The sequence below is a fragment of the Pseudoliparis swirei genome, chromosome 11 (genome assembly GCF_029220125.1).
Source record: "Pseudoliparis swirei isolate HS2019 ecotype Mariana Trench chromosome 11, NWPU_hadal_v1, whole genome shotgun sequence".
NCBI classification, from domain to species: Eukaryota; Metazoa; Chordata; class Actinopteri; order Perciformes; family Liparidae; genus Pseudoliparis; species Pseudoliparis swirei.
The window spans coordinates 13724429-13750293 of record NC_079398.1 but is presented as its reverse complement, the minus strand read 5'-3'; the positions used below and the strand labels follow the sequence as shown (position 1 = coordinate 13750293).

Genomic DNA, 25865 nt, shown 5'->3' with positions numbered 1-25865 from the left:
TTACCGATTTCTTTAAACATTTAGGACTTTTACTTTGAAAAATGTCCTAATTGATACATTAAAATTGTTTAATTGCTATTGTAGGGGATTTCAGATATGTATGGAACACATCTGCATCTTTCATTTCCTGGAACTCTTGGGGAAATCTATTTACAGGACTTTTTTTAACATACAAAAGTCTGACTTCTTTTTTATAAACTCTTCCTTGGTACAGTACTTTTTTAAAAATGTTAGCATAATTTAAGCTAAATCTCAGAAACGATCTATAAAGATCCAAAATCAGTTCATTGTTTACTTTTATATGTTAGTGTATGGTTTGTCGACATCTTATTTTGATAAACGGATGTTGTTTCACGTGGTTCTTTCCGCTAACTTTGCAAAACCGGATGTTGTCACTTAAATCCTTCCGCTAACGTTATCAAAACCCTAGCGCGCTCCCGATCAAATGCGTTTACCGTAAACATCAGTCTATAGGGGCTCAGACATGTGAGTGTCGGCTGAGTTGACCCAGAGATTCAACTCGGGGGACGGGGACGCCGCTCGGTGCGTGAGGATCCCCTCGTGGACCTCTGACCTCTGCGGCCCTCGCCGGGCGCATCGTCTCCGTTGCGGTGCGCCCGGCGATTGAAACGTCTGATAGTTCTCGCAGATGTTACGTCATCTGATCGGCCGTTTTGAGAACGCCGATCAGAACCGATAATGGGAATATCGGTGCATCCCTAGTTCCAATACAATAAAGAGACTCAACAGCCGGTAAGGTACATTTGCCACCACAAGACCTGATGAGGAACACACGTACAGAAGACCCACTGATGGTTCACATATTTATTGACCAAAACATGTAAGTTGTCACAATTACCTTCCAATTGGCAAAAATTGACATTTTTCCTTCATGAATTTCAAATAATCGCAGCCAGTCCGACCAAAGTTCCTCCGACTCCTGCTCCCGCGCTGGCTGCAACCACATTGGCAGCTGCACCTGCAACAAGAATATGACGTCAGGATTCTGGGGCTACAGACAGGAAACACTAACATCTTGATATCATACACAGTACATTAAAGTCGACCTCACACTGTATTCCCAAAGCTAACCATTATATTATGACAATGCCAAATTACCATTGTGATACAACAGTTAAAACCACACGATTCAAATGAATAAATTCATTAATAAAAACAATTAACGGTGCTTACCTATTGCCTGCAGAACAGCCACGGTGCTCCCGGCGGCCACCGCTCCCCCGTTAGCGACAGCAGCAGTCGACATCATCCCCGCAGCATAGGAGCCTACTGCTATCCCAGCGGTGGTGAAGCCGACGGCCCCCAGAAGAATAGGAGCCCCGACCACAGCTACCGCTGCACATGGACCACCATGTGTTGTTAAGTGCTACTTTGTCAACGCCACTTTAAAATCGGATACTGTATTTACAATAAAACAGATCAAATGAGAGGGAAAAGTAAGCCCAGTTATTTCATAAAGGATGTTCAAAGTCTTACCTGCGCCTCCTCCAATAGCCAGGAATGATACTGAAACACAAGATGAGAAACGAAATCAACATTTATACTTCATCTGGTATAATCAGAGTCATGTGCTGTGGTTTTATAATAAAAGTATATAAGTAGAAGTGTCGTGACAATAATACGTGTGTATCGTGAAAGGAACAGTGATACTCACACAGTCCCATGTCTGTCTGTAGTCTGGAGTCTACTGGCGACGAGCCTGCTGCTGTGGCAGGGTTTATATATGCTGAGGGAGTTTCATTTCTCATGAAATGAATGAGTTTCATTTATCATGAAATGAATGAGGACGAACCGGAACTAAAGATGGGGTCACAGAGTTTACTTCACCCGTACTTAATCACGACTTTCAAATGACTACATCAGTTTAGTCAAAGAACGGTGATACAAAGGTCCATGTCTGTACCTGTTTGATTTTCTGAAGAACTGCACAGTAATATTTCATGGAAATAATAATAATAATAATAATAATAATAATCACTTATTTTATTATAAATAATAATCATGGGCACAGCAGAGGACATCAATAACAACAAAGCAGTGTCATTTGTATATATACTTTTAATAATCTGCTTTAAAAAAAGATTATAAATATCATTTCTTTTAAGGTGACTTTACCTTTGATTTTCCCTATCATATTATTTAATATAATGTCAAATAGTTTTTTTTGGGTCTATAATGTTGTTTTGGACTTGTAATATGAAAGCGGAGAGATTATTGCTGGAAAATGGGTGCATCTCCGTGCTTTTCGGCCGTACAAGCCCTCGTACCGTAACACCATGAAGAGAGGTGCATTACATTTCAAGCGGCGGCTCACGTGACCGCAGCTTAGTTAGGTAATTCAATTCAATTCAGTTTATTTGTATAGCCCTATTTCACAAATTACAAATTTGTCTCGGAGTGCTTTACAATCTGTACATATTGACATCCCAGTCCCAAAACCTCACATTGGATTCGGATCAGGAAAAACTCCCAAACAACCCTTCACGGGGAAAAAAGGGAAGAAACCTTCAGGAGAGCAACAGAGGAGGATCCCTCTCCAGGATGGACAGGTGTAATAGATGTCATGTGTACAGAAGGACAGATTTAGAGTTAAAACACATTCAATGAATATGACAGAATGTATGAATAGTTCGTAATCACGTTTCTTCAAAATCGAAACTATAAATCTGAACAATGAAAGGCGTAACTTAACTTAACCCAAATAGACTCACATATTTACAATGTCTGAGGTGGTAGGTCATCTCTATTGTTGTAACATATGAACAAAGACAAAAGACAGAAACACTAAAGAGTTGCTAAACCAGTTTAGTTCTGACTGCTCCTTCAAACCTGCATTTAGGACATTTTTCATCTTCAAGACACGGAAGAAAATAATTAGATGTTGTTGGGTGGTGGATTTGATCAAGATCAAAGTAAAGAGTACAGCACAATGTTAAGTAGTTCTAATCAAAAGATCATAATAGTGGTATTCCCGCATGTAAAGCCTGCAGCTACTGTGAGGATAAAATGGCTTCAACCTTTATATTAATATATACCAACGGCAAGGGATAGAAAAAGGGATAATTGATTGAAATTTGGTGAGATGATTGGTTATTATCCGAGTACCATTTGATTAGATTTTGGGATCGATCGGGTCAAAGGTCAAGGTCAAGGTCATGAAAAGGTCAACATCTTCTTTTTACCATAGCCCTAACCTACCTTTACCGCGGTAAATTTTTATCCAATTGGCATGCAACTAATGCCAACATGTTCATAATTCAATGCCCAATCTTGTGATATGCGAAGTTATGCGCTCTACCGAGTGCCCATTCTAGTTTAAATTGTGATGACTCTAAACTGTAAAAACACCTTGCTGTAATACTGAAGCATCACCATTAGAGGGTGGTATTTTCATTATTTATTGAAGTTATTACCTGCAGCAACGCTTCCTCAGTTCAAGGACTCTTTATGTTTTATAGGGGTAAAAATTACAGCTCATTTTGGGTTTTCAGAAATATGTATTTCTGCTATTTGTTCCAAAAGTGTCGAAGGTTCGGTGTCTCACTGGTGGTTGTCTTATTTTGTCTTTTGGGTGTGTTGTTATTGGTACTGTTGGCCCTGTGAGGCCAGACTTGCTCAGATGAGGGATCTGGGAAAGAAGTCTGGGCGAAATGAGTTGTGTGGACTGTTATGCAACCAAGTCTCTCTGTTTCAAGATATAAAGTAAAAAAGTCTACATTCAAAAAGCACTCTTTCTTGTAATTTTCACCACTAAAACGTATTTATTAATAACTAGAAAATGCATTTCCTGCTGAAAATACGTTGGAATGCTAAGATCTGAAAGCTTGAAGCTGAAAGATAAAAACTAAATGGCTGAAAATGTTTGGAAATAGCTGAAATATTTTTAAAAAAAGCTGAACATAGGTGAAAATAGTTGCCAACAGCTGAAATAGGCTGACAATAGCTTAAACATCTGAACATATGAAAAAGGGAAACTTCCTGCTGAAAATGTTGAAGCACAAACATATTGGGTGGAAATGTATAATTGGAAAAGATAAGCAGAGTCTGTGTTTTGTGACGGGGCGGAGCCTGTTTTCCGTTACGGGGAAGTTCTCCTCTGATATCTCTCCATTTAAAGACAAACACTCGCGCACGCGGCCACACACGCACGCACATACATACTTGTGTGTGGCTTGCAATGTATCATAAACAAGAGTGTGTGTGAGAGCCGCCACTGATTAGCCTAACATGAAACACCTGTGTGAGCTGACGAAAGCAACCTGTCGAAACCTTTGGATTTGACAGAGAACCATAACTCTGATCCTAAAGGTGCCACACACGCGTGCACAAACGTTGGTCTGTGTGTGTGTGTGGGGTTCACAATGTATCATAAACAAGAGTGTGTGTGAGAGCCGCCTCTGATTAGCCTAACGTGAAACACCTGTGTGACAGAGAGACAAACAGCTCTGAATCTGATGAAAGCAACCTGTCAGAACATTTGGATTTGACAGAGAACCATAACTCGGACCCTAAAGACATCTACATTAGGAGATGCTCAAGGCTTTTCTGAACGTTTACATGTCCTTCAATGTTTTTTAGGTTTAGAAATGAGAGATTAATCGCAGTTCAGAAAATGTTCCTGTTCGCTGTAAAAAAGTAAAAAATGTCGTCAGGTTTTCAATGGAGATGACTGAGGAGAAAGGTAGACTTCTCCCCTCGTTAAGGCTTCTCTAGAAAAGTCTGGGAAACTGTTGGATTCCAGAGTCACATGTCTACGACAAGCACAAGATTCTCTACTACTTTATCAAAAAATAATGCCTAGAGTAAGAATTGTGGCCGTAGTGACGATATACAAAAATAATTTCCGCTTGATCCTGACGCAGCTGTCCCCTCTAGTGATGACGTCACAGCTCGAGACTTCCCCACACACACCCATTGAAAACTCCAGGAGGAGTGGAAAAACACAAAAACACAAACGGGGACAGTTAAATAACTATAATAGCTATCAAAAGAAGCTGAATTATAAAGTTATAGCTAACAATGTTGTCAACATGGTGGAAGGTGGAATTGTTTCTTTAGCTGCATGTATGCTGATATTGTAAGCTTTTAAATTTGAACAAGTTTAAGCGGATTTGAAGCTTTACTCCAGAGGAAACCATTCATTAATTATTCCATAAAATAGTCATCATTTGATAATGTGGAAAGATACAAAATATGTTTGTGTTACACCCATTAAATATAAATATGTAAATTTGTGTAATTGATTTAATTAATAATAATACATAATTAAATGTATCAAACCATATTTAAATGTGTCACCTCTCAGCAGGGCTTGAATCATTTCTTGAGTGCTGTAACTGGAAAAATATAACTGTTATTGGATCAATATCACTGTAAAGTAATACAAATTAATAAAGTTATAAAAAATAATAAAAGAAAAACAATTAAAACGTAATTAAAAGTACAAAAGTAATAAAAAAGTTAAAAGTAATGAAAAAGTACAAATGTAATACAAAAGTAATAAAGTAATACAAAGTACAAAAGTAATGAAAAAGTAATAAAGTAATAAAAAGTACAAAAGTAATTAAAAAGTTTTAAAAAAGTACTAAAAAGTCATCAACAATTTTAAATTATAAAAAATTATAAAAAAGTTAAAAGTACTAAAAAGTTATAAAAAATTATTAAAAAGTAAAAAAGTACGAAAAACGTATAATTTTTTAAAAGTAATTAAAAAGTTTTCAAAATGTAAAAAGTACGAACAAAGTCATACAAAGTTATACAAAAGTTAAAAAGTAATTACAAAGCTTAAAAAAGTTAAAAAGTTATAAACAATTTAAAAAGTAATAAAGTAATACAAAGAACGGAACTAAGTTATACAGAAGCGAGGTTCATTCTTAACTAATATGAAAAACAAATACAGCTACTAACCAAGTAATTTAGTTGGTATGAGTCTGCATTAATCTTCAGTCAGGAGCAGCCCCACCCATCTAACCTAAAAAACTAACCTCCATATAAAAAAGTAGTAAAAAAGTATGAAAAGTTATAAAAAAGTTACAAAAAGTTAAAAAGTTATAAAAAATGTAAAAAAGTTAAAAAGTAATAGAAATGTAATAAAGTATTACAAATCATTCACACTTACATCTATGGGCAATTTAGAGATCAATTAACCTGAGCATGTCTTTGGACTGTGGGAGGAAGCTGGAGAGGGAACCCACGCTGCCAAGGGAGAACATGCACACTCCACACAGAAGGAACCCACGGCCCTCTTGCTGTGACGTGACAGTGCTAGCCACTACACCACCGTGCAGCCCCACCCATCTAACCCCCATCTAACCTAAAAAAATCTTATAATAGAAAGAATTCCGACATTTTGTGTTACACCCAAAATACATTAAATATAAATATGTTAATTTGTGTTATTGATTTAATTAACCCTCCTGTCGCCTTAGGGTCATTTTGACCCGAATCAATATTACACCCTCATGTCGCCTTAGGGTCATTTTGACCCGATTCAATGTTTCACCCTCCTGTTACCTTATATTTACTAACATATTTTACCCTTTGGGTTCAATTTGACGCCAGCAATTAAAACCTCCAGAAAATTATTAGAATTAATATTGTTTTCCAAGTTTAAGTGTGAGGCACTTTATGTTTGTTTGTTGACTACTGAAAGAACACCGACATTAAACATTGAATGGGGTCAAATTAATCCTAAAGCGACACGAGGGTGTAATATTGATTTGGGTCAAATTGACCCTAAGGCAACACAAGGGTTAAATGTATCAACCCATATTTAAATGTCACCACTCAGCAGGGTTTGAATCGTTTTTTGAGTGCTGTAACTGGAAACATATAACAGTTATTGGATCAATATCACTGTAAAGTAATACAAATTAATAGTTATTTTAAATAATTAAAAATAAATGAATACAATGTAATTAAAAGTACAAAAGTAATAAAAAAGTACAAAAGTAATAAAAAAGTAATAAAGTAATAAAAGTAATAAAGTAATAAAAAGTACAAAAGTAATGAAAAAGTACAAAAGTAAGAAAACATTATTAAAGTAATGAAAAGTACGTAAGTAATGAAAAAGTACAAAAGTAATGAAAAGTACTAAAGTAATGAAAATGTAATAAAAAGTAAACAAAGTAATACAAAGTTTAAATTTTTTTAAAAGCACTAAAAAGTCATAACAAATTTCAAGTTATAATTTTTTTTTTAAAAGTACTAAAAAGTTATCAAAAAGTTTAAAAGTTATAAAAAAATATTCCAAAGTAAAAAAGTACTAAAAAGTTATATAAAATTATTAGTGCTGTGAAAAATAACGCGTTAACTCAGTTAATTCAATTACAGGTTTAACTAGTTATTTTTTTTAAACGCATTTAACTTGCGCAGAATGAGCTTCAATCCGTCTGTTGTTGGTCCGAAAAAAAGTCACTTGCAAAATGAGCTTCCAATACACCACTTCAATCTGAACTCTGTCCGCTCTCATGCAGACGGTCTGTTCATCGGTAATGATCCTTCCGCAGGTTCACCTACGGAAACCTTGTTACGACTTTTACTTCCTGTAGATCAGGGGTCTCAACACGTCGATCGCGACCTGCCAGTCGATCGCGGCGCAGTGTCGGTAGATCGCATGACATTAAAAAGATTGGCCCGCCCCCTGACATGTTCTCAAGAGCACGTCTTTGTTCTTTTATTAAACTAAACGTCTGTTGTTGATCGTATCTCCACAGCAGCATGTCATTTCTGTCTCTTCGCGTTGCGTTAACACTTATCGATCTCCGTCCCGCGCCACAGAGCTCCGTGCGCGCATCGACCGAGCAAAAAAAGTCACTTGTCAATCTGTCCCGTGTCCGGGCGGTGAGGTTTCAGCTTTGCAGCGGTGTCCCCGCCGTCCCTTTCATCACGGCCCAGTTCATGAAGAAAACCCACACAGTCAGTTTGCCTCAGCAGCTGCTAGAGGAAGACTAGAGGCCTTTAGATTGTATCATGGTGGAGTTAATGGTTGACAAACAAGAGAAAAATGTTCTGTTTAACCCTCCTGTTACCTTTACATTTACTCACATAATTTACCCTCGGGGTCAATTTGACCCCAGCAATTAAAACCTCCAGAAGATTATTAGAATTAATATTGCTTCCCAAGTTTAAGTGTGAGGTACATTATGTTTGTTTGTTGACTACCTAAATAGCCCTTTAAAAAAAAAAAAAGTTGATATTTCTTATGTTTGACACAGTGAAAAACAGCCTGGGGTCAAATTGAGCCCAAAGAACACCGACATTAAACATTGAATGGGGTCAAATTGACCCGAAAGGTAACAGGAGGGTTAAACATTCTGTTTAGGATGAAGATGTATTAATGTTCCATATGGAAGAAAACTGCTAAATAACTACTGAGTTGCAGCACCATTGTATAGAAGAATGTATAAATGTATATATCCGTCTTTTGTCATAAATCTCTATGTTCTCACAAAATATACCGAGAATATCGGTAATATGTGATTAATCATGATTAATCCACAAAAACCTGTGATTAACCCGATTAAAAATTTTAATCGTTTCACAGCCCTAAAAATTATTCAAAAGTAAAAAGGTACTAAAAAGTTATAATTTTTTAAAAATAAATTAAAAAGTTTAAAAAATGTAAAAAGTAAGAAAAAGTCCTAAAAAGTTATAAAAAAGTTAAAAAGTAATAAAGTTTAAAACATTTATTAAAAAAGTTAAAAAGTTATAAACAATTTAAAAAGTAATAAAGTAATACAAAGAACGGAACTAAGTTATACAGAAGCGAGGTTCATTCTTAACTAATATGAAAAACAAATACAGCTACAAACCAAGTAATTTAGTTGGTATGAGTCTGCATTAATCTTCAGTCAGGAGCAGCCCCACCCATCTAACCTAAAAAACTAACCTCCATATAAAAAAGTAGTAAAAAAGTATGAAAAGTTATAAAAAAGTTACAAAAAGTTAAAAAGTTATAAAAAATGTAAAAAAGTTAAAAAGTAATAGAAATGTAATAAAGTATTACAAATCATTCACACTTACATCTATGGGCAATTTAGAGATCAATTAACCTGAGCATGTCTTTGGACTGTGGGAGGAAGCTGGAGAGGGAACCCACGCTGCCAAGGGGAGAACATGCACACTCCACACAGAAGGAACCCACGGCCCTCTTGCTGTGACGTGACAGTGCTAGCCACTACACCACCGTGCAGCCCCACCCATCTAACCCCCATCTAACCTAAAAGTTATCCAGTAGCGAGGTTCATTCTTAACTAATGTGAAAAACAATTACAGCTACTAACCAAGTAATTTAGTTGGTATGAGTTTACATTAATCTTCAGTCAGTAATCTATTAGGATAGACGAGATCTAAACACTGAGTGGATTTTCTACAAAAGCATTTGTTAAACCCTGTTAAAAAACCATGATCAAATCACCAAAATAGTAGAATCAATATAGAGGAAAGATTCAGCCGAACGCGCCGATATATTTGTTTGTGGTTTAAATGTGACCTGAGAAACTCTGAAGCTGGTTCTCCTCTGATATCTCTCCATTTAAAGACACACGCACGCGCACGGGGCTGAAGCATTCCAACTAATTAGGTTGAGGAGGTTAAATAAGTTTAAATCTCTTGCCCTCCCAGCAGTGGCGGCTGGTGAATTTTTTTTGGGGGGGGGCGCAGTTTAAATAGCACTCAACAATGAGAAGAAAAGAGGTTTTGAGTAGAATATAGTAAAAAACAAAGCTTTATTTCAAGAACACAGCGTGCTCAACACTGTCCAATAACAACTATCAACACACTGTAACTTTGGGCATGAGAGGTTCAGAGCAGCTTTAAGGAACATTGGGTTGGGTTTCAGAGGTTTGCAAAATAAAAGAGTTTCACCCTCACATGAAAGAGGTTCAGAGCAGAATAGAGTCAGAAAGAGATCACATGTTACATTGGGTGACAGAGCAGACCCACTACTGTAAAGAAAAGTAGCTCCTCTCTTTAAAGTGGTCAAACTTCTCCATAACTCTCTGGTTAAAGTCAATCATGTCTGTAACCAGCCTGTTTCATTATTCTTGAGGGAATGTGTCTGTTTTTCAGAACTTCTTCATTGTGTTTCGATGCCAGTTCGGTCTCCTACTGCTCTGCATGAAGCTAACTCGCTAACAGCTGTTAGCGAGTTAGCTCCATGCTCTGAGCTAGATAACTGCGGCAAGATTCGTGCTTTACACTTGTCTGAAGCTCTGTAGACCCCTCACCCCGTTGTAGTCCAGAGAGTTTCAGTCCCAGGACTTTGGAACAACAGACAGGGGAAACAAAAAACGAATTAATCATGGAGCATTCAGCTAATCAGCTCCGGTTAGCATATCGGCTAGAGGAGAATCTCCGGGTGTACGTCCTCCCGCGGTCAGCGATTTGCTGCTGAATTTTTAATTCCGTATGTTCGGGTCCCAACTCTTTCAGCCTCTTCTTATCAATATCTGACCGTCGATTGAAAGGTCTTTCGCGTAGAGATACCACAGAGTTGTCAGTCACCGACGCCATGCTAACAACAAGCTTCTGCTAGCTATGTTGCTCGCGTACCTGCGTGGAGGTGGAGGTGGAGCTCCCTGGCAGGGTTGCCAGGTCTGTGAGATAAAACCAGCCCAATATCAGAACTCAAAATATGCCCGTGCCAAACCATATACACTGCTTTTAAAGTCCAACAGCATTGCTATCATTGCCAAATGTATTGTAATATCTACAAAGTAACAACATATGTTTAGTTTGCCAGCATTAAAAGCAGTTTTCCCTCAAGTTATTTCACCTAGGTCCTAAAATGGCCTTGTGTAATTAGATACAGTATATTATCATAAATAAAATGTGTGTACGTGCTGATCTGGAGTCAGTTTGGTAGGATTTGGGTATGAATACATTATTTCATTTAAAATATGGATTTTTATTTAAAGATATTCATGTAATTTGCATGCAAAATAGGTCTACCCGAACCAAGGACAAAAAATTCAACCCGCACAACACTTCAAAAGTGGCCCGATTCCGCAGGAAAACCGCGGACCTGGCAACACTGCTCTATGGGCTGAGGAAACATACGGGTCTCTGATCTGCCGAATAATCCAATCGCGTGCGCACATTTGTGCGCCCCAAGATTCCCGGTTTCATCCGCCAATGTGAAGCCGGTCATTGCCAAAACGACTGAAATGTTTTCTCGATGCAATACACACACGTTAGACCAGCGCCTCGAAAAAGGGGAGGGGCTTCTCTCCGTGATAATGGCGATATATTATATTTTTTCACATTAACTTAAGTGGTTGTTGACAGGGGCTTACGGTCTCCCACACACATTTAGCGCGTCAACACGGTATATTTACTATTTAAATGATTTGGCATATAATGTTTTTTGACAGGATTTTTTTTTTCTTCTTCTTCTTCTTTTTTTCATGTCCAAATTTTAAGAGGGGCGGCGCCCTAGCGCCCCCTATGGACGAACCGCCACTGCCTCCCAGTCAAGAATGAGAATAAAAAGCTAGGATAAGAGTTGATGGTGGCTGAAATACATATTTCTGACAGCAGGGGGCGACATACCTCTAACGTCATATGAAGCTCATTTGGTCATTTAACTGTCTTACCTATTCGTATCCACAAATGAAATAATCACATATACCATTCAGATGAATGTATGCTGATTGTAACTGCACTATAGGTAAACATTGTTGCTCGTTAGTGTTTAGTTTTTCAGAAATGAATTATTTGGTGTGACTTGCTTATTGTAGACGTATCAACGGTGTCATGCATGTGTACTGTAACATTTCTACGACATACGATTCACTTTTTATGGCATGTTTTTGACATTTGGTCTGACATACTATACTGTGACATTTTTTAGAGACTACTTTACAGACTTTTTAAAGATATTTTATGACATATAATACCATGACACTTTTATGACATACGTTAGCAAAAGCAAGTTTAATTATAGTCAATGTGCTTTATATAAATCCGAGAAAAAAAATAACAACCATACATGAAAAATAAAAATAATAATAAAAATAATAAAAAGTACATAAAATATATATTATATAGTGTCGTAATAAATTGATTGTAATATAAATAGAAGATAAGCAATTTAAAATAAGACACATATAGATGTTCTTCCAAGAGCATGAGTAGTTTTTAGCAAGTATGAAAACTAAATAATTTATATCAATACAATTATTAATATCAATATAGTTATTAATATCAATTTAATTATTAACACCACCATTGGATCAGGGACTAATAATCAAACTGTAGATACACGGAGAGGAAAAAGAGAGAGGGTTATAACTGCATTTCCATTTGTCGCAATAAATGGATACAAATCTGAGTGTTTCTGACTCCATGACATTTTTCGACATGCCATACCGTGAGTTTTTCCCAATATTAAATAAACTTGTTTGTTGCTGTTACCGCAAAGCAGCATTCATTACTACATAACAATGGATCAAGTACTGTGTGTGAACTATAAGGTTCCTCATTGTACAAGCTACATAGCATCTTCCAGCTCCGTGTTTTGGTTTTACAGACCACACTTAACTGTGGCCAGAAAAAGAGAAATGCTACTTCATCTTTAAAAAGGTAAATTAATCGGTAAACACTTCCATTAATTTACTCACAGTTCATTTTGGTGGAATTTAATCACAATTTTATATTCTTATTTGTATTATATATTCTGATTTTAGTGAACTGGTAGACAAGCTGTTATTTATAAAATAATAAAAGAAAAATAATTTAAACGTAATTTAAAGTACAACAGTAATAAATAAGTAAAAAAGTAATAAAAAGTAATAATGTAATAAAAAGTACAAAAGTACAAAAGTAATAAAAAGTTTGTAAAATGTAAAAAGTAAAAAAAAATTACAGTACTAAAAAGTCCTAAAAAATTAAAAGTTATAAAAAAAATATTAAAAAGTTAAAAGTACCAAAAAGTTATTACAAATGTAAAAGTTATAACAAATTAAAAAGTACAAAAGTACAAAAAAGTTATTATTTTTAAAGTAATTAAAAAGTTTTAAAAATGTAAAAAGTCATAAAAAGTTATAAACAATTTAAAAAGTAATAAAGTAATACAAAGAACGGAACTAAGTTATACAGAAGTGAGGTTCATTCTTAACTAATATGAAAAACAAATACAGCTACTAGCAAGTAATTTAGTTGGTGAGTCTGCATTAATCTTCAGTCAGGAGCAGCCACACCCATCTAACCTAAAAAACTAACCTCCATATAAAAAAGTTAAAAAGTCGTAAAAAATGTAAAAAAGTTAAAAAGTAATACAAATGTAATAAAGTATTAAAAATCATTCACACTCACATCTATGGGCAATTTAGAGCTCAATTAAGATGAGCATGTCTTTGGACTGTGGGAGGGAGCTGGAGAGGGAACCCACGCTGCCAAGGGGAGAACATGCAAACTCCACACAGAAGGACCACCCCGACCGGGAATTTAACCGTCAACCCTCTTGCTGTGAGGCGACAGTGCTGGCCACTACACCACCATGCAACCCCACCCATCTAACCTAAAAAAAATCTAATAATAGAAAGAATTCCTACATTTTGTGTTTCACCCATTAAATATAAATATGTTCATTTGTGTAATTGATTAAATTAAATGTATCAAAGCATATTTAAATGTGCCACCTCTCAGCAGAGCTTGAATCGTTTTTTGAGTGCTGAAACTGGAAAAATGTAACAGTTATTGGATCAATATCACTGTAAAGTAATACAAATTAATTTAAAAAATAATAAAATAATTTTTTCAAAACTTAATTAAAAGTACAAAAGTAATAAAAAGTATAAAAGTAATGAAAAAGTACAAATGTAATAAAAAGTACAAAAGTAAGAAAAAATTAATAAATAATGAAAAGTACAAAAGTAATGAAAAAGTACAAAAGTAATAAAAAGTACAAAAGTAATAAAAAGTACAAAAGTAATGAAAAGTACAAAAGTAATAAGAAGTACAAAAGTAATGAAAAAGTAATAATGTAATAAAAAGTAAAAAAAAGTCCAAAGTAATGAAAATGTAATCAAAAGTAAAAAAGTCATAAAAAGTTTTAAAAATGTAAAAAGTCATAACAAATTTAAAGTTATAAAAAAGTACAAAAAAGTTATAAAAAAGTTTAAAAGTTATAAAAAATTATTAAAAAGCTAAAAAGTACTAAAAAGTCATAAAAAGTTATTAAAAAGTTAAAAAGTAATTACAAAGTTTGAAAAAGGAAAACAATTAAAAAAAAAAAAAAGTTACAAACAATTAAAAAAGTAATGAAATAATACAAAGAAGCGAACTAAGTTATACAGTAGCGAGGTTCATTCTTAACTAATATGAAAAACAAATACAGCTACTCACCAAGTAATTTAGTTGGTATGAGTCTGCATTAATCTTCAGTCAGAAATCTATAAGGATAGACGAGATCTAAACACTGAGTGGATTTTCTTCAAAAGCATTTGTTAAAGCCTGTCAAAAAAACATGATCAAATCACCAAAATAGTAGAATCAATAGAGAGGAAAGATTCAGCCGAACGCGCCGATATGTTTGTTTGTGGGTTAAATGTGACCTGAGAAACTTTGAAGCTGGTTCTCCTCTGATATCTCTCCATTTAAAGACACGCGCACAAGGGCCACACACGCGTGCACAACCGTTGGTCTGTGTATGTGTGTGTGTGGGGTTCACAATGTATCATAAATAAGAGTGTGTGTGAGATCCGCCTCTGATTAGCCTAAAGTGAAAAACCTGTGTGACAGAGAGACAAACAGCTCTGAATCTGACGAAAGCAACCTGTCAGAACATTTGGATTTGACAGAGAACCATAACCCTAACCCTACTCACAGTTCCTTTTCGTGGAATGTAATCGCAATTTGATATTCTTATTTGTATTATATATTCTGATCTTAGTGAACTGGTAGACAAGCTGTTATTGTGCATCAATGTCTGCATTTGGGTGACTGTTAATATTAATCTGATTTATTGAAAGGACCGTAATGTCTAGGTTCCGGCAAAGCATCAGAAGAGACGGCACTTTGCCTGTGAGGAGAGAGAGAGATATTGTTTCTGCAGCTCAAGGGTAGCTACACGCCTGACAGTATTCAACATTCACACTTGTTATCAGTATACCAAGAGGCACGGCCAGCAGACAGCCCCCACCCGGGGGTAAGAGTGAATTCTCATGTGAAGACAAGAGTCAAGGAGATCTCAGGGGGGTGGGATATGCACCTGTGACGAGATCTGGGTATAAAAGATTGAATCTTAATGTGAGGAGAGAGTGTGGTTTTTGGGCCTCGACTTGCATGTTGAGGAGAGCTCCCCGTGTGATTGCAATCGCTGGTGAGCGTTTGTACTTTGCTTTTGATCAGTGAATAGACGTCTCCCTAAAGGAGAGAACTACAGCAGACTGTGGATCGTATTATTGTAGAAGCTCTTCCAGGCTGTCAATTCTGAATTACGTTACAGTGACTTATGGGTCAGCTGCGTAATACCCTTTGTTCAGTAATAAAGTAGTAACTGTTGTTAAGTGATACGTATTTATGTGGACATTTTCCTGTGACCACGATCAACCTGGCATTTTTGTTGTCTGCCATTTTCTTAAGCAAGAGGTTCCAATACAATAAAGAGACTCAACAGCCGGTCTGGTACATTTGCCACCACAAGACCTTATGAGGAACACACATATGTACAGAAGACCCACTGATGGTACACATGTTTATTGACCAAAACATGTAAGTTGTCAGAGATGCTGCATGGTGTAATTTACAATTACCTTCCAATTAGCAAAAATTGACATTTTTCCTTCATGAATTTCAAATAATTGCAACCAGTACTAACACATTTGCTCCGGCTCCTGCTCCCGCCGCATTTGCAGCTGCCGTCAAACCAGCTGCACCTGCAACAAGAATATGACGTCAGGATTCTGGGGCTACAGACAGAAAACACTAACATCTTGATATCATACACAGTACATTAAAGTCGACCTCACACTGTATTCCCAAAGCTAACCATTATTTTATGACAATGCCAAATGACCATTGTGATACAACAGTTAAAACCACACCATTCAAATATATAAATTCATGAATAAAAACAATTAACGGTGCTTACCTATTGCCTGCAGAATAGCCACGGTGCTCCCGGCGGCCACCGCTCCTCCGTTAGCGATAGCAGCAGCCGACATCATCGCCGCAGCATAGGAGCCTACTGCTATCCCAGCGGTGGTGAAGCCGACGACCGCCAGAACCAAAGGAGCGCCGACCACTGCTGCCGCTGCACATGGACCACCATGTGTTGTTACGTGCTACTTTGTCAAAGCCACTTTAAAAACGGATACTGCATTTACAATAAAACAGATCAAATGAGAGGGAAAAGTAAGCCCAGTTAATTCATCAAGGATGTTCAAAGTCTTACCTGCGCCTCCCCCAATAGCCAGGGCTGATACTGAAACACAAGATGAGAACCGAAATCAACATTTATACTTCATCTGGCATAATCAGAGTCATGTGCTGTGGTGTTATAATAAAAGCATATAAGTAGAAGTGTCGTGACAATAATACGTGTGTATCGTGAAAGGAACAGTGATACTCACACAGCCCCATGTCTGTCTGTAGTCTGGAGTCTACTGGCGAGCCTGCTGCTGTGGCAGGGTTTATATGCTGAGGGAGTTTCATTTCTCATGAAATGAATGAGTTTCATTTCTCATGAAATGAAAGAGGACGAACCGGAACTAAAGAGGGGGTCATTCACCCGTACTTAATCACAACTTTCAAATGACTACATCAGTTTGGTGAGGATTGAGTGCTGTAACTGGAAAAATATAACTGTTATTGGATCAATATCACTGTAAAGCAGCGGTTCCCAAACTTTTTAGGCCACGCACCCCCTTCTACATCTCGACCGGGTTCACGCACCCCCAATCCCCCACACGTCGGAGCTCTGCGGCGACCACGATCGACGAATTGAGCACCCCTGCATTAAAACATTAAATAGCCGAGAGTTTTTTTCAGCGTGAGAAATACGATGTGTGGCGGGAGTGCGTGAGTTAAGACCGAAATGCGTGACACTTGAGAGCCTTGAGAATGTTTAATATTAATTATTACACCATTAGACCGCCATTACATTTTTCCTCTCGCGCACCCCCTAGCGACAGCTCGCGCACCCCCAGGGGTGCGCGCACCACAGTTTGGGAATCCCTGCTGTAAAGTAATTCAAATTAATAAAGTTATAAAAAAAAATAAAAGAAAAAAAATTAAAACGCAATTAAAAGTACAAAAGTAATAAAAAAGTTAAAAGTAATGAAAAAGTACAAAAGTACTAAAAAAGTAATAAAGTAATGAAACGTATAAAAGTAATGAAAAAGTACAAATGTAATAAAAAGTACAAAAGTAATACAAAAGTAATAAAAAGTACAAAAGTAATGAAAAAGTACCGAAGTAATAAAAAGTACAAAAGTAATAAAAAGTACAAAATGGGTGCATCTCGGTGCTTTTCGGCCGTACAAGCCCTCGTACCGTAACACCATGAATAGAGGTGCATTACATTTCAAGCGGCGGCTCACGTGACCGCAGCTTAGTTAGGTAATTCAATTAAATTCAATTCAGTTTATTTGTATAGCCCGATTTCACAAATTACAAACTTGTCTCAGAGTGCTTTACAATCTGTACATATTGACATCCCAGTCCCAAAACCTCACATCGGATCAGGAAAAACTCCCAAACAACCCTTCACGGGGAAAAAAGGGAAGAAACCTTCAGGAGAGCAACAGAGGAGGATCCCTCTCCAGGATGGACAGGTGCAATAGATGTCATGTGACCAGAAGGAATCATTACACACAAATTAAAACACAGTAACAACACAATGAATGAATATGACAGAGTGAATGAATAGTTGGTAGTCGGCATATTCCACCATCCAGACCTCCACGGTCCATCAGGCAGATGGCGGTAGAGAGGAGGAGTGGGCGGAGTCTCAGCAGGGCCATGGCATAGTTGGTAGTAGGCATATTCCACGATCCAGACCTCCATGATCCATCAGGCAGATGGGATCTATGACGTCGGACCCTATGAGACGTGAAGTCAAAAGGACTCCGGGGAGAAAGCAGAGTTATTAATGTGCAATAGAGATGAAAATGCATCCATAAGTAGAGAGAAAAGAGAACCAGTGGCTACTATATTTACAATGAGCCCATGCAGGTTACGGTCACATGGTGGTACACCCCTATCTGCTGCTGGAGGTACTTTGGGTTTAAATAGTTTGGGTTTTGGTGTGATTTTAGCATAGTGATAATTTGTGTACAGAAGGACAGATTTAGAGTTAAAACACATTCAATGAATATGACAGTGTATGAATAGTTCGTAATAACGTTTCTTCAAAATCGAAACTATAAATCTGAACAATGAAAGGCGTCTTAACTTAACCCAAATAGACTCACATATTTACAATGTCTGAGGTGGTAGGTCATCTCTATTGTTGTAACATATGAACAAAGACAAAAGACAGAAACACTAAAGAGTTGCTAAACCAGTTAAGTTCTGACTGCTCCTTCAAACCTGCATTCAGGACATTTTTCATCTTCAAGACACAGAAGAAAATAATTTGATGTTGTTGGGTGGTGGATTTGATCAAGATCAAAGTAAAGAGTACAGCATAATGTTAAGTAGTTCTAATCAAAAGATCATAATAGTGGTATTCCCGTATGTAAAGCCTGCAGCTACTGTGAGGATAAAATGTCTTCAACCTTTATATTAATATATACCAACGGCAAGGGATAGAAAAAGGAATAATTGAATGAAATTTGGTGGGATGATTGGTTATTATCCGAGTACCATTTGATTAGATTTTGGGATCGATCGGGTCAAAGGTCAAGGTCATGAAAAGGTCAACATCTTCTTTTTACCATAGCGCAGTACATTTGTATCCAATTGGCATGCAACTAATGCCAACATGTTCAGAATTCAATGCCCAATCTTGTGATATGCGAATCTATGCGCTCTACCGAGTAGTTTAAATTGTGATGACTCTAAACTGTAAAAACACCTTGCTGTAATACTGAAGCATCACCAGTAGAGGGTGGTATTTTCATTATTTATTGAAGTTATTACCTGCAGCAACGCTTCCTCAGATCAAGGACTCTATGTTTTATAGGGGTAAAAATTACAGCTCATTTTGGGTTTTCAGAAACATATACAGTGATGAGCATCAAGCTGTTATAGATTTCGTAGAAATATGTGTCTGTATAAAACTGTAGGAGGATTACGTGGTTCTCAGGAGAACAGTGATGTTTGGTTGATGTGGTCTGAGGTGATATTTGATTGAAGAGTATTGCGCACTACTTTGGTTGATGACTAATCATCTGCAAAACTAAATACCCATCAGCCTCAGCTGTTTTTGTTTCGTGATGCTAAGCTAATATTAGCAGGCTGTTACGCTTCATTAAAATAATGAACATGATCAACATTATACTGGCTAAACATCAGCGTGTCAGCATTATTTACACGCTGAGCCCGTGAGCATGCTGACGTCATCATTTAGCTCAAAGGTGCTTAACAGCCTCACAGAGCCACCAGCATGTGGGACTCATGTATGAGCAAACCAGATGAAACATTGATGAATAGTGTAAGTTAAATACATGAATAATCTTGTAATATTTTATAAACCATCATATGCACATTTGCTTATATTGTTTATAAATCAATCTTGAAATGAGGAAATCGCTGAAGAATCCAATAAAATACATTTTTCAAGTTAAAATCCCATCTGTTTGATCATTTCATGGCTCAGGCCCAATTCATGAATGCAAAGCTTAATAGCAAAATATTGGATTAAAACACTTTATTACCTAGAATAAATTAATGAAATAGTATTTAATATGTTTAGAAATGTTTTTCTGACACTACCGTTAGTCCCATGTCACACCAGTGTGATGACTCACATTCCAGTGAGGAGACAAAACAAGCGTTGAATGAAAATGTGCGATCAGAAAAGGCCTGAAAAAGATTGTAGCCTCATTCTTGAGTTGATTCTGATGTTTCTGCGTCGGGTTATATCGAAACATCCCGTAACTCAAGTTTGAATGTTATTTTGTGCCAAATCCTGTTCTCATAATAACAGGTTGTTGATGTAACTGTTGCCAAGTTCTCATGTCAATTAAGTATTTATTCTTTTAGTTTGTTTTATTGTTTTCAATGTATAGAATACAAAACAGCTGTTTGATACGGTGGGACATCTATAAGAGAAAAGCAGAAACCTGCTTCAGGTGGAGATCATGAGACATTTAAATATTTACAAAAAATAGACTGAACCAGAATATTTGACAGGTTATATCAATTTATTGAACAAAACATTTCAGTTGTCTGAGATGACAAAAGTGCTCCTTGGGTAACAGACTGATTTAATTAGCTATTGCTTTCTACATTTGGTAAAAGTAAAAGTATTTCATGCTTCTTGTTCCTCCTAGGCGAAGCCGCACGTGATCCATCCCGCAAATGCTCCTCCAGTGGCCGCCACAGCTGCCGTGGTTCCTGACAGACCACCTGCAGCTATAGAGCAAGATTACACTTTATAAAATATAGAATTAAAAACAGCTCTTTGATTCGGTGGGAAATCTATGAGAGAAAAGCAGGACAACTTTTTAATGGTAGATTATGAGATTAATAAAAAATTTAAATAACAAGATACAAAATATTTTTTTTCACGAAATAACAATAATATGACTTTGTATTAATATAGCGCTTTTCTATGCACTCAAAGATGCTTTACATAGGGCATAGACAAACATGTGCCACATGAGCTCACAGCGCAGCCAGCTCTGGTACCAGGGCCCTGAAAACTCTGCGCTCATGGGGTCTGGAGATCGACGAGGCTCTCTTTCTGGCACGTGCCCTATGGGATAGCTCAGAGTCGTCAAGAGAGAAACTCATGACAACGAGACTTCTTCAGCACCCAAGTAGCCTGGACCTCACTGTGAAAAGGCATAGGAGGCTAAAGGAACGTATTCATGTGGGTCCTCAGCCACTGAGGAGGTTAGAGCCGTCTTTAAGACCATGAAAGAAATTCCTGGGAATGGATAGGGAATGTAATATTACCCAGCAGAACCAAATATTGGGCATGTTAAAGATCTATGAATTCTAAACACTATATATTTGAAGATATGAAGATATGCAATCAGTCATTTTATGCAGAATCTCGATTAGCATTTATAATTATATCACTTTACTGCTTGTCAGTGTGTTGAGGAGTTTTGAAACCGGTGCCTTTTTCCTCGCTATCGCTGCATGTTTTCCATCAATTTTGCATGTTGTTGGTATATGTATGTTGTATGTGGTTATTTGATCAATGTATATGAATTTATTTTAACATCACAACTTGGTAATATTGATTATTTAACCCCCTATTCATTTAATATTTCTTCTTGTTCAAGACAATAATGTTTGAACATATTCAGCATGTATTTACATGCGTCACATGCAATATGTATTTCTGCTATTTGTTCCAAAAGTGTCGAAGGTTCGGTGTCTCACTTGTGGTGGTCTGTCTTATTTTGTCTTTTGGGTGTGTTGTTATTGGTACTGTTGGCCCTGTGAGGCCAGACTTGCTCAGATGAGGGATCTGGGAAAGTCTGGGCGAAATGAGTTGTGTGGACTGTTATGCAACCAAGTCTCTCTGTTTCAAGATGTAAAGTAAAAAATTAAAAAAGCACTCTTTCTTGTAATTTTCACCACAAAAATTGTTTCTTATTGTAACACGTCTGTGGGTGTCCGCGGCGTGGAAGGAGTCACACTCAGGCAGGTTTGCAGGTTTTAGACACTTTATTGTGTTCCGCTCTCAGCTCGGTGTCTCCGCAGCTCCGTGTCCAGGTTGCCGGTCCTCTCCCGGCGCTAGCTCTGTGCCTATAAAGAGGACAATAACAACCCTCATCCGGTGCAGCCGAGGCCACCTCCCCTTCCGGCACCGTTCCTCGAGCCACACCCCCTCAATCACCCCCTCTGCAGCTGTGCTTCCGCACCCCCCCCTGCCACATACCTCCACCGCCCGACTTAGGCCGGGCCAACATCCGGCCTAACTTACTCCCCCTCCCCCCCATGCGAGCGGGAGAGGAAGTCCGCCACGACCATCTGTGCCCCCGGCCTATGGATCACTTTGAAATTAAAAGGCTGTAACGCTAGATACCAACGAGTGATCCGGGCGTTGGTATCTTTCATGCGGTGGTGCCATTGCAGCGGGCGTGGTCCGACCAGAGGGTGAATGAGCGTCCCAGGAGGTAGTAGCGCAGGGAGTCGACCGCCCACCGGATGGCGAGGCACTCCTTCTCCACCGTGCTGTACCTGCCCTCCCTCTCCGACAGCTTGCGGCTGATGTACAGCACGGGGCGGTCAAACCCCCCCACCTGCTGGGACAAAACGGCCCCCAGCCCTCTGTTCGACGCATCAGTCTGCAGAGTAAACGGAAGAGAGAAGTTAGGTGTGTGGAGGAGTGGCTCCCCACAGAGGGCTTGCTTTACCTTTTCAAACACCAACTGGCACTGCTCCGTCCACTGGACCGGATCTGAGGCACCTTTCCGGGTCAGGTCAGTCAAGGGGCTGGTCAGCTCCGCGAAGTTCGGGATGAACCGCCTGTAATAGCCCGCCAGCCCCATAAACTGCCTCACCTCTTTCTTAGTCTTGGGCCGCGGGCAGGCTGCGATGGCAGCGGTCTTGTCCACTTGAGGGCGCACCTGCCCGGCGCCCAAGTGGTACCCCAGATACCGTACCTCCCTCCGTCCAACTGCACACTTCCCCGGGTTGGCCGTAAGCCCCGCCTGCCTCAGGGACTCCAGCACCGCGCCAACCCGCTGCACATGCTCCGCCCAGGTGGTGCTGTGGATGATTACATCATCCAGGTAGGCGGCCGCATATGCCGCGTGCGGACGCAGCACCCGGTCCATGAGGCGTTGAAAGGTGGCTGGGGCCCCGAACAACCCAAAGGGCAGCGTGGTAAATTGGTATAACCCAAACGGAGTGGAGAAGGCCGTTTTTTCCTTAGACTCTGGCGACAGAGGAATCTGCCAGTAGCCTTTGGTTAAATCCAGTGTCGTAAAGAAACATGCAGTGCCCAGTCGGTCCAGGAGTTCGTCGACCCGGGGCATTGGGTAAGCATCGAACCGTGACACATCGTTCACCCTGCGATAGTCCACGAGAACTGAATAGACCCATCCTTCTTGACCACAAGAACAATGGGACTACACCAGGCACTGTGAGACTCCTCTATTACCCCATCTCCAGCATGGCCGCTAATTCCCGCTGAACCACCTTTCTCTTGTGTTCAGGTAACCTGTAGGGCCGTGACCGCACCGCCACGCCTGGGCGTCTCAATCCGGTGCTCTATGAGGTTCGTGCGTCCTGGAAGGAGAGAGAACACATCAGCAAACTGCTTTTGCAACCGGGCAATGTCTGTTTTCTGGGTCCCGGAGAGACGGTCTTCACAAAGGCGAGGCGGATCGGTGGATTTTGGGACCTCAGGCCCCAGCTCCTGTCTCTCCGCTAGCGAGGACACCAGACACACAGACTCCGCCTCCCTCCATGCCTTTAGGAGGTTGAGGTGGTAAATCTGTGTAGCTCCGCCCCTATCAGAACGCACTACCTCATAGTCGACATCCCCCACTCGCCGTGTGACCACAAAGGGCCCTTGCCACTTGGCGAGGAGTTTAGAGCTGGACGAAGGAAGCAATACAAGTACCTTCTCTCCCGGTGTGAATTGTCTCAGCTTGGTCCCTCTGTTGTACAGCCGCTGCTGACGCTCCTGGGCCTCGAGCAAATTCTCACGTGACAGCTGACCCAGTGTGTGGAGCTTTGCTCGCAGGTCCAGGACGTGTTGGATCTCGTTTTACTGGTGCTCGGCCCCTCCTCCCAGTTTTCTTTAATGAGGTCGAGCACCCCCCGTGGAGTCCTGCCGAACAAAAGTTCAAAGGGAGAAAATCCCGTGGAGGCCTGGGGAACCTCCCGTACTGCAAACAACAGAGAGTCAAGCCATTTATCCCAATTACGTTCATCGTCATTAATAAATTTACGGATCATGGACTTCAACGTTTTATTCAGACGCTCCACCAGACCGTCGGTCTGTGGGTGGTACACACTGGTCCGAATAGACTTTATGCCCAGTAATCCGTAAAGTTCTCTCAGTGTTCTTGACATGAACTGGGTGCCCTGGTCCGTCAGAATCTCTTTCGGGATCCCGACTCGGGAGATGACCTGAAACAGCGCCTGCGCGACACTCTTTGCAGAAATGTTGCGCAATGGCACCGCCTCCGGATATCGTGTTGCATAATCCACGAAGACTAACACAAAGCGATATCCGCGTGCACTCCGGTGAAATGGTCCGATGAGGTCCATCGCGATGCGCTCAAATGGAACCTCCATTAATGGCAGCGGCCGCAACGGTGCCCTCGGAATGGCCGGAGGGTTTACTAGTTGACACTCCGGGCAGGATGCACACCAACGGCGCACATCCGCCCGGATGCCCGGCCAATAGAATCGGATCATTATCCGGTCCAGAGTTTTATCATATCCCATGTGCCCAGCCATTGGGTTATAGTGAGCCGCCTGGAAAACCATTTCCCGGCGGCTCTTCGGCACCAACAACTGGGTGCTTTCCTGCCCTGTGTGAGTGTCACGGCTCACTCTGTATAATCTGTCCCTGATCAATGTGAAGTGCGGATATGTCTGCGCTGCGTCAGGGCGCACCAGCTGACCATCAATTCGTATCACTTGGTCAAAGGCTGAGCGTAGAGTATCGTCCCGAGACTGCTCGAGTGGAAAATCTTCCATGGAGTGAAACTCGGGAGCCGGAGAGTCGCCATAGGAGGCTCCACGGTTCCCCTCCCGTCTGCAGTGTCGGACGACCTCGCGTCACCGCTGAGCACGGCACACATCGCATGACCCTGTCTGCTGTGAACGCACCCCGCCACTTTCCCCATTAATTTATTAAACCCTGGCCAATCGGTTCCCAAGATTAAGGGTGCGTAAGGCGGGAGCTAACCGCGACCTTTACACTATGTTTTTTCCCCCCGTATCTAATTTCCACTGCCACCATAGGATACTCGTGAATGTCCCCATGCACACACCGTATTTTCACCCACAATGCCTCCACCAATGCCCCGGTCGAACCAGGTTCTGGTGGATCATAGATCATGCACATCCCGAATCCACCATTGCCTGGTGTATACCCCTGGATTCTTACCGAACTCGACGTCGGTCCCGGACCGGGGGAGGAGGTCGGAGAGCCGGCCACCCGGATCACCTGGCCCACCTCCATCAATGGACACTCCCTCCGGAAGTGACCGGGCTGCCCGCATCTCCAGCACTCCTGCCCTGGTGCCTGAAAGACCCCCTGTGGGCCAGGAAGAGTGCCGGCCCCCGTCGATGCTACTGGCTCGGGGACCCGCGGGAGGGATGTCGGCCACGGCACCGGCCGTGACGGTTGCGGCGGATGCAGCTTCCTCCGCTGGCCCGTCAGCGGCCCGCTAGTCGACGGCGGTCGATCGCCCTCCGCCTTCCCCGGGCCATGGACCGCCAGGTGGTCCTCCGCCAAGGTGACGGCAGCCTTCATCACCGTCGGCCGATGGCAGCGGACCCACGCCGATGTGCGGGCCGGGAGTCCGCCGACAAACTGCTCCAGCACGATCTTCTCCACCACCGCCTGCGCTGTTGCGGAGCCCTCTGGTTGCAGCCACCTGCCTGCCGCATCTGCTAACCGCTGGCCAAATGCGAACGGCCGGTCCTCGGCCCCCAGCTTGGCCTCCCGGAACCTCCGCCGATGGTCCTCCGGGGACAGACCGAGCCTGTCCATGACCGCTCTCCGCACCTCCGGGTATATCCGCCTC

At 40.4% G+C, this 25865-nt stretch overlaps 1 protein-coding gene and 1 long non-coding RNA gene across 3 annotated transcripts; both read right to left on the bottom strand.

The window, feature by feature from the left end:
• Positions 1–810: 810 nt before the first annotated feature.
• Positions 811–1713, bottom strand: LOC130202008 (interferon alpha-inducible protein 27-like protein 2B). The gene is made up of 4 exons (XM_056427271.1): positions 1676–1713; positions 1498–1527; positions 1195–1356; positions 811–979 (listed from the first exon to the last, which is right to left on the bottom strand). The coding sequence occupies exons 1-4, from the start codon at positions 1683–1685 to the stop codon at positions 900–902; spliced, it is 282 nt and encodes a 93-aa protein (XP_056283246.1). The 5' UTR covers positions 1686–1713; the 3' UTR covers positions 811–899.
• A 13994-nt stretch (positions 1714–15707) lies between these two features.
• Positions 15708–16544, bottom strand: LOC130201720 (uncharacterized). 2 transcript variants are annotated; one of them, XR_008833237.1, is made up of 3 exons: positions 16421–16544; positions 16118–16279; positions 15708–15902 (listed from the first exon to the last, which is right to left on the bottom strand). It is a non-coding gene; the product is annotated as an uncharacterized LOC130201720 (long non-coding RNA). The 2 variants fall into 2 exon arrangements; XR_008833236.1 differs by lacking the exon at positions 16421–16544 and having other exon boundaries at positions 16118–16408.
• Between the last annotated feature and the right edge of the window lie 9321 nt (positions 16545–25865).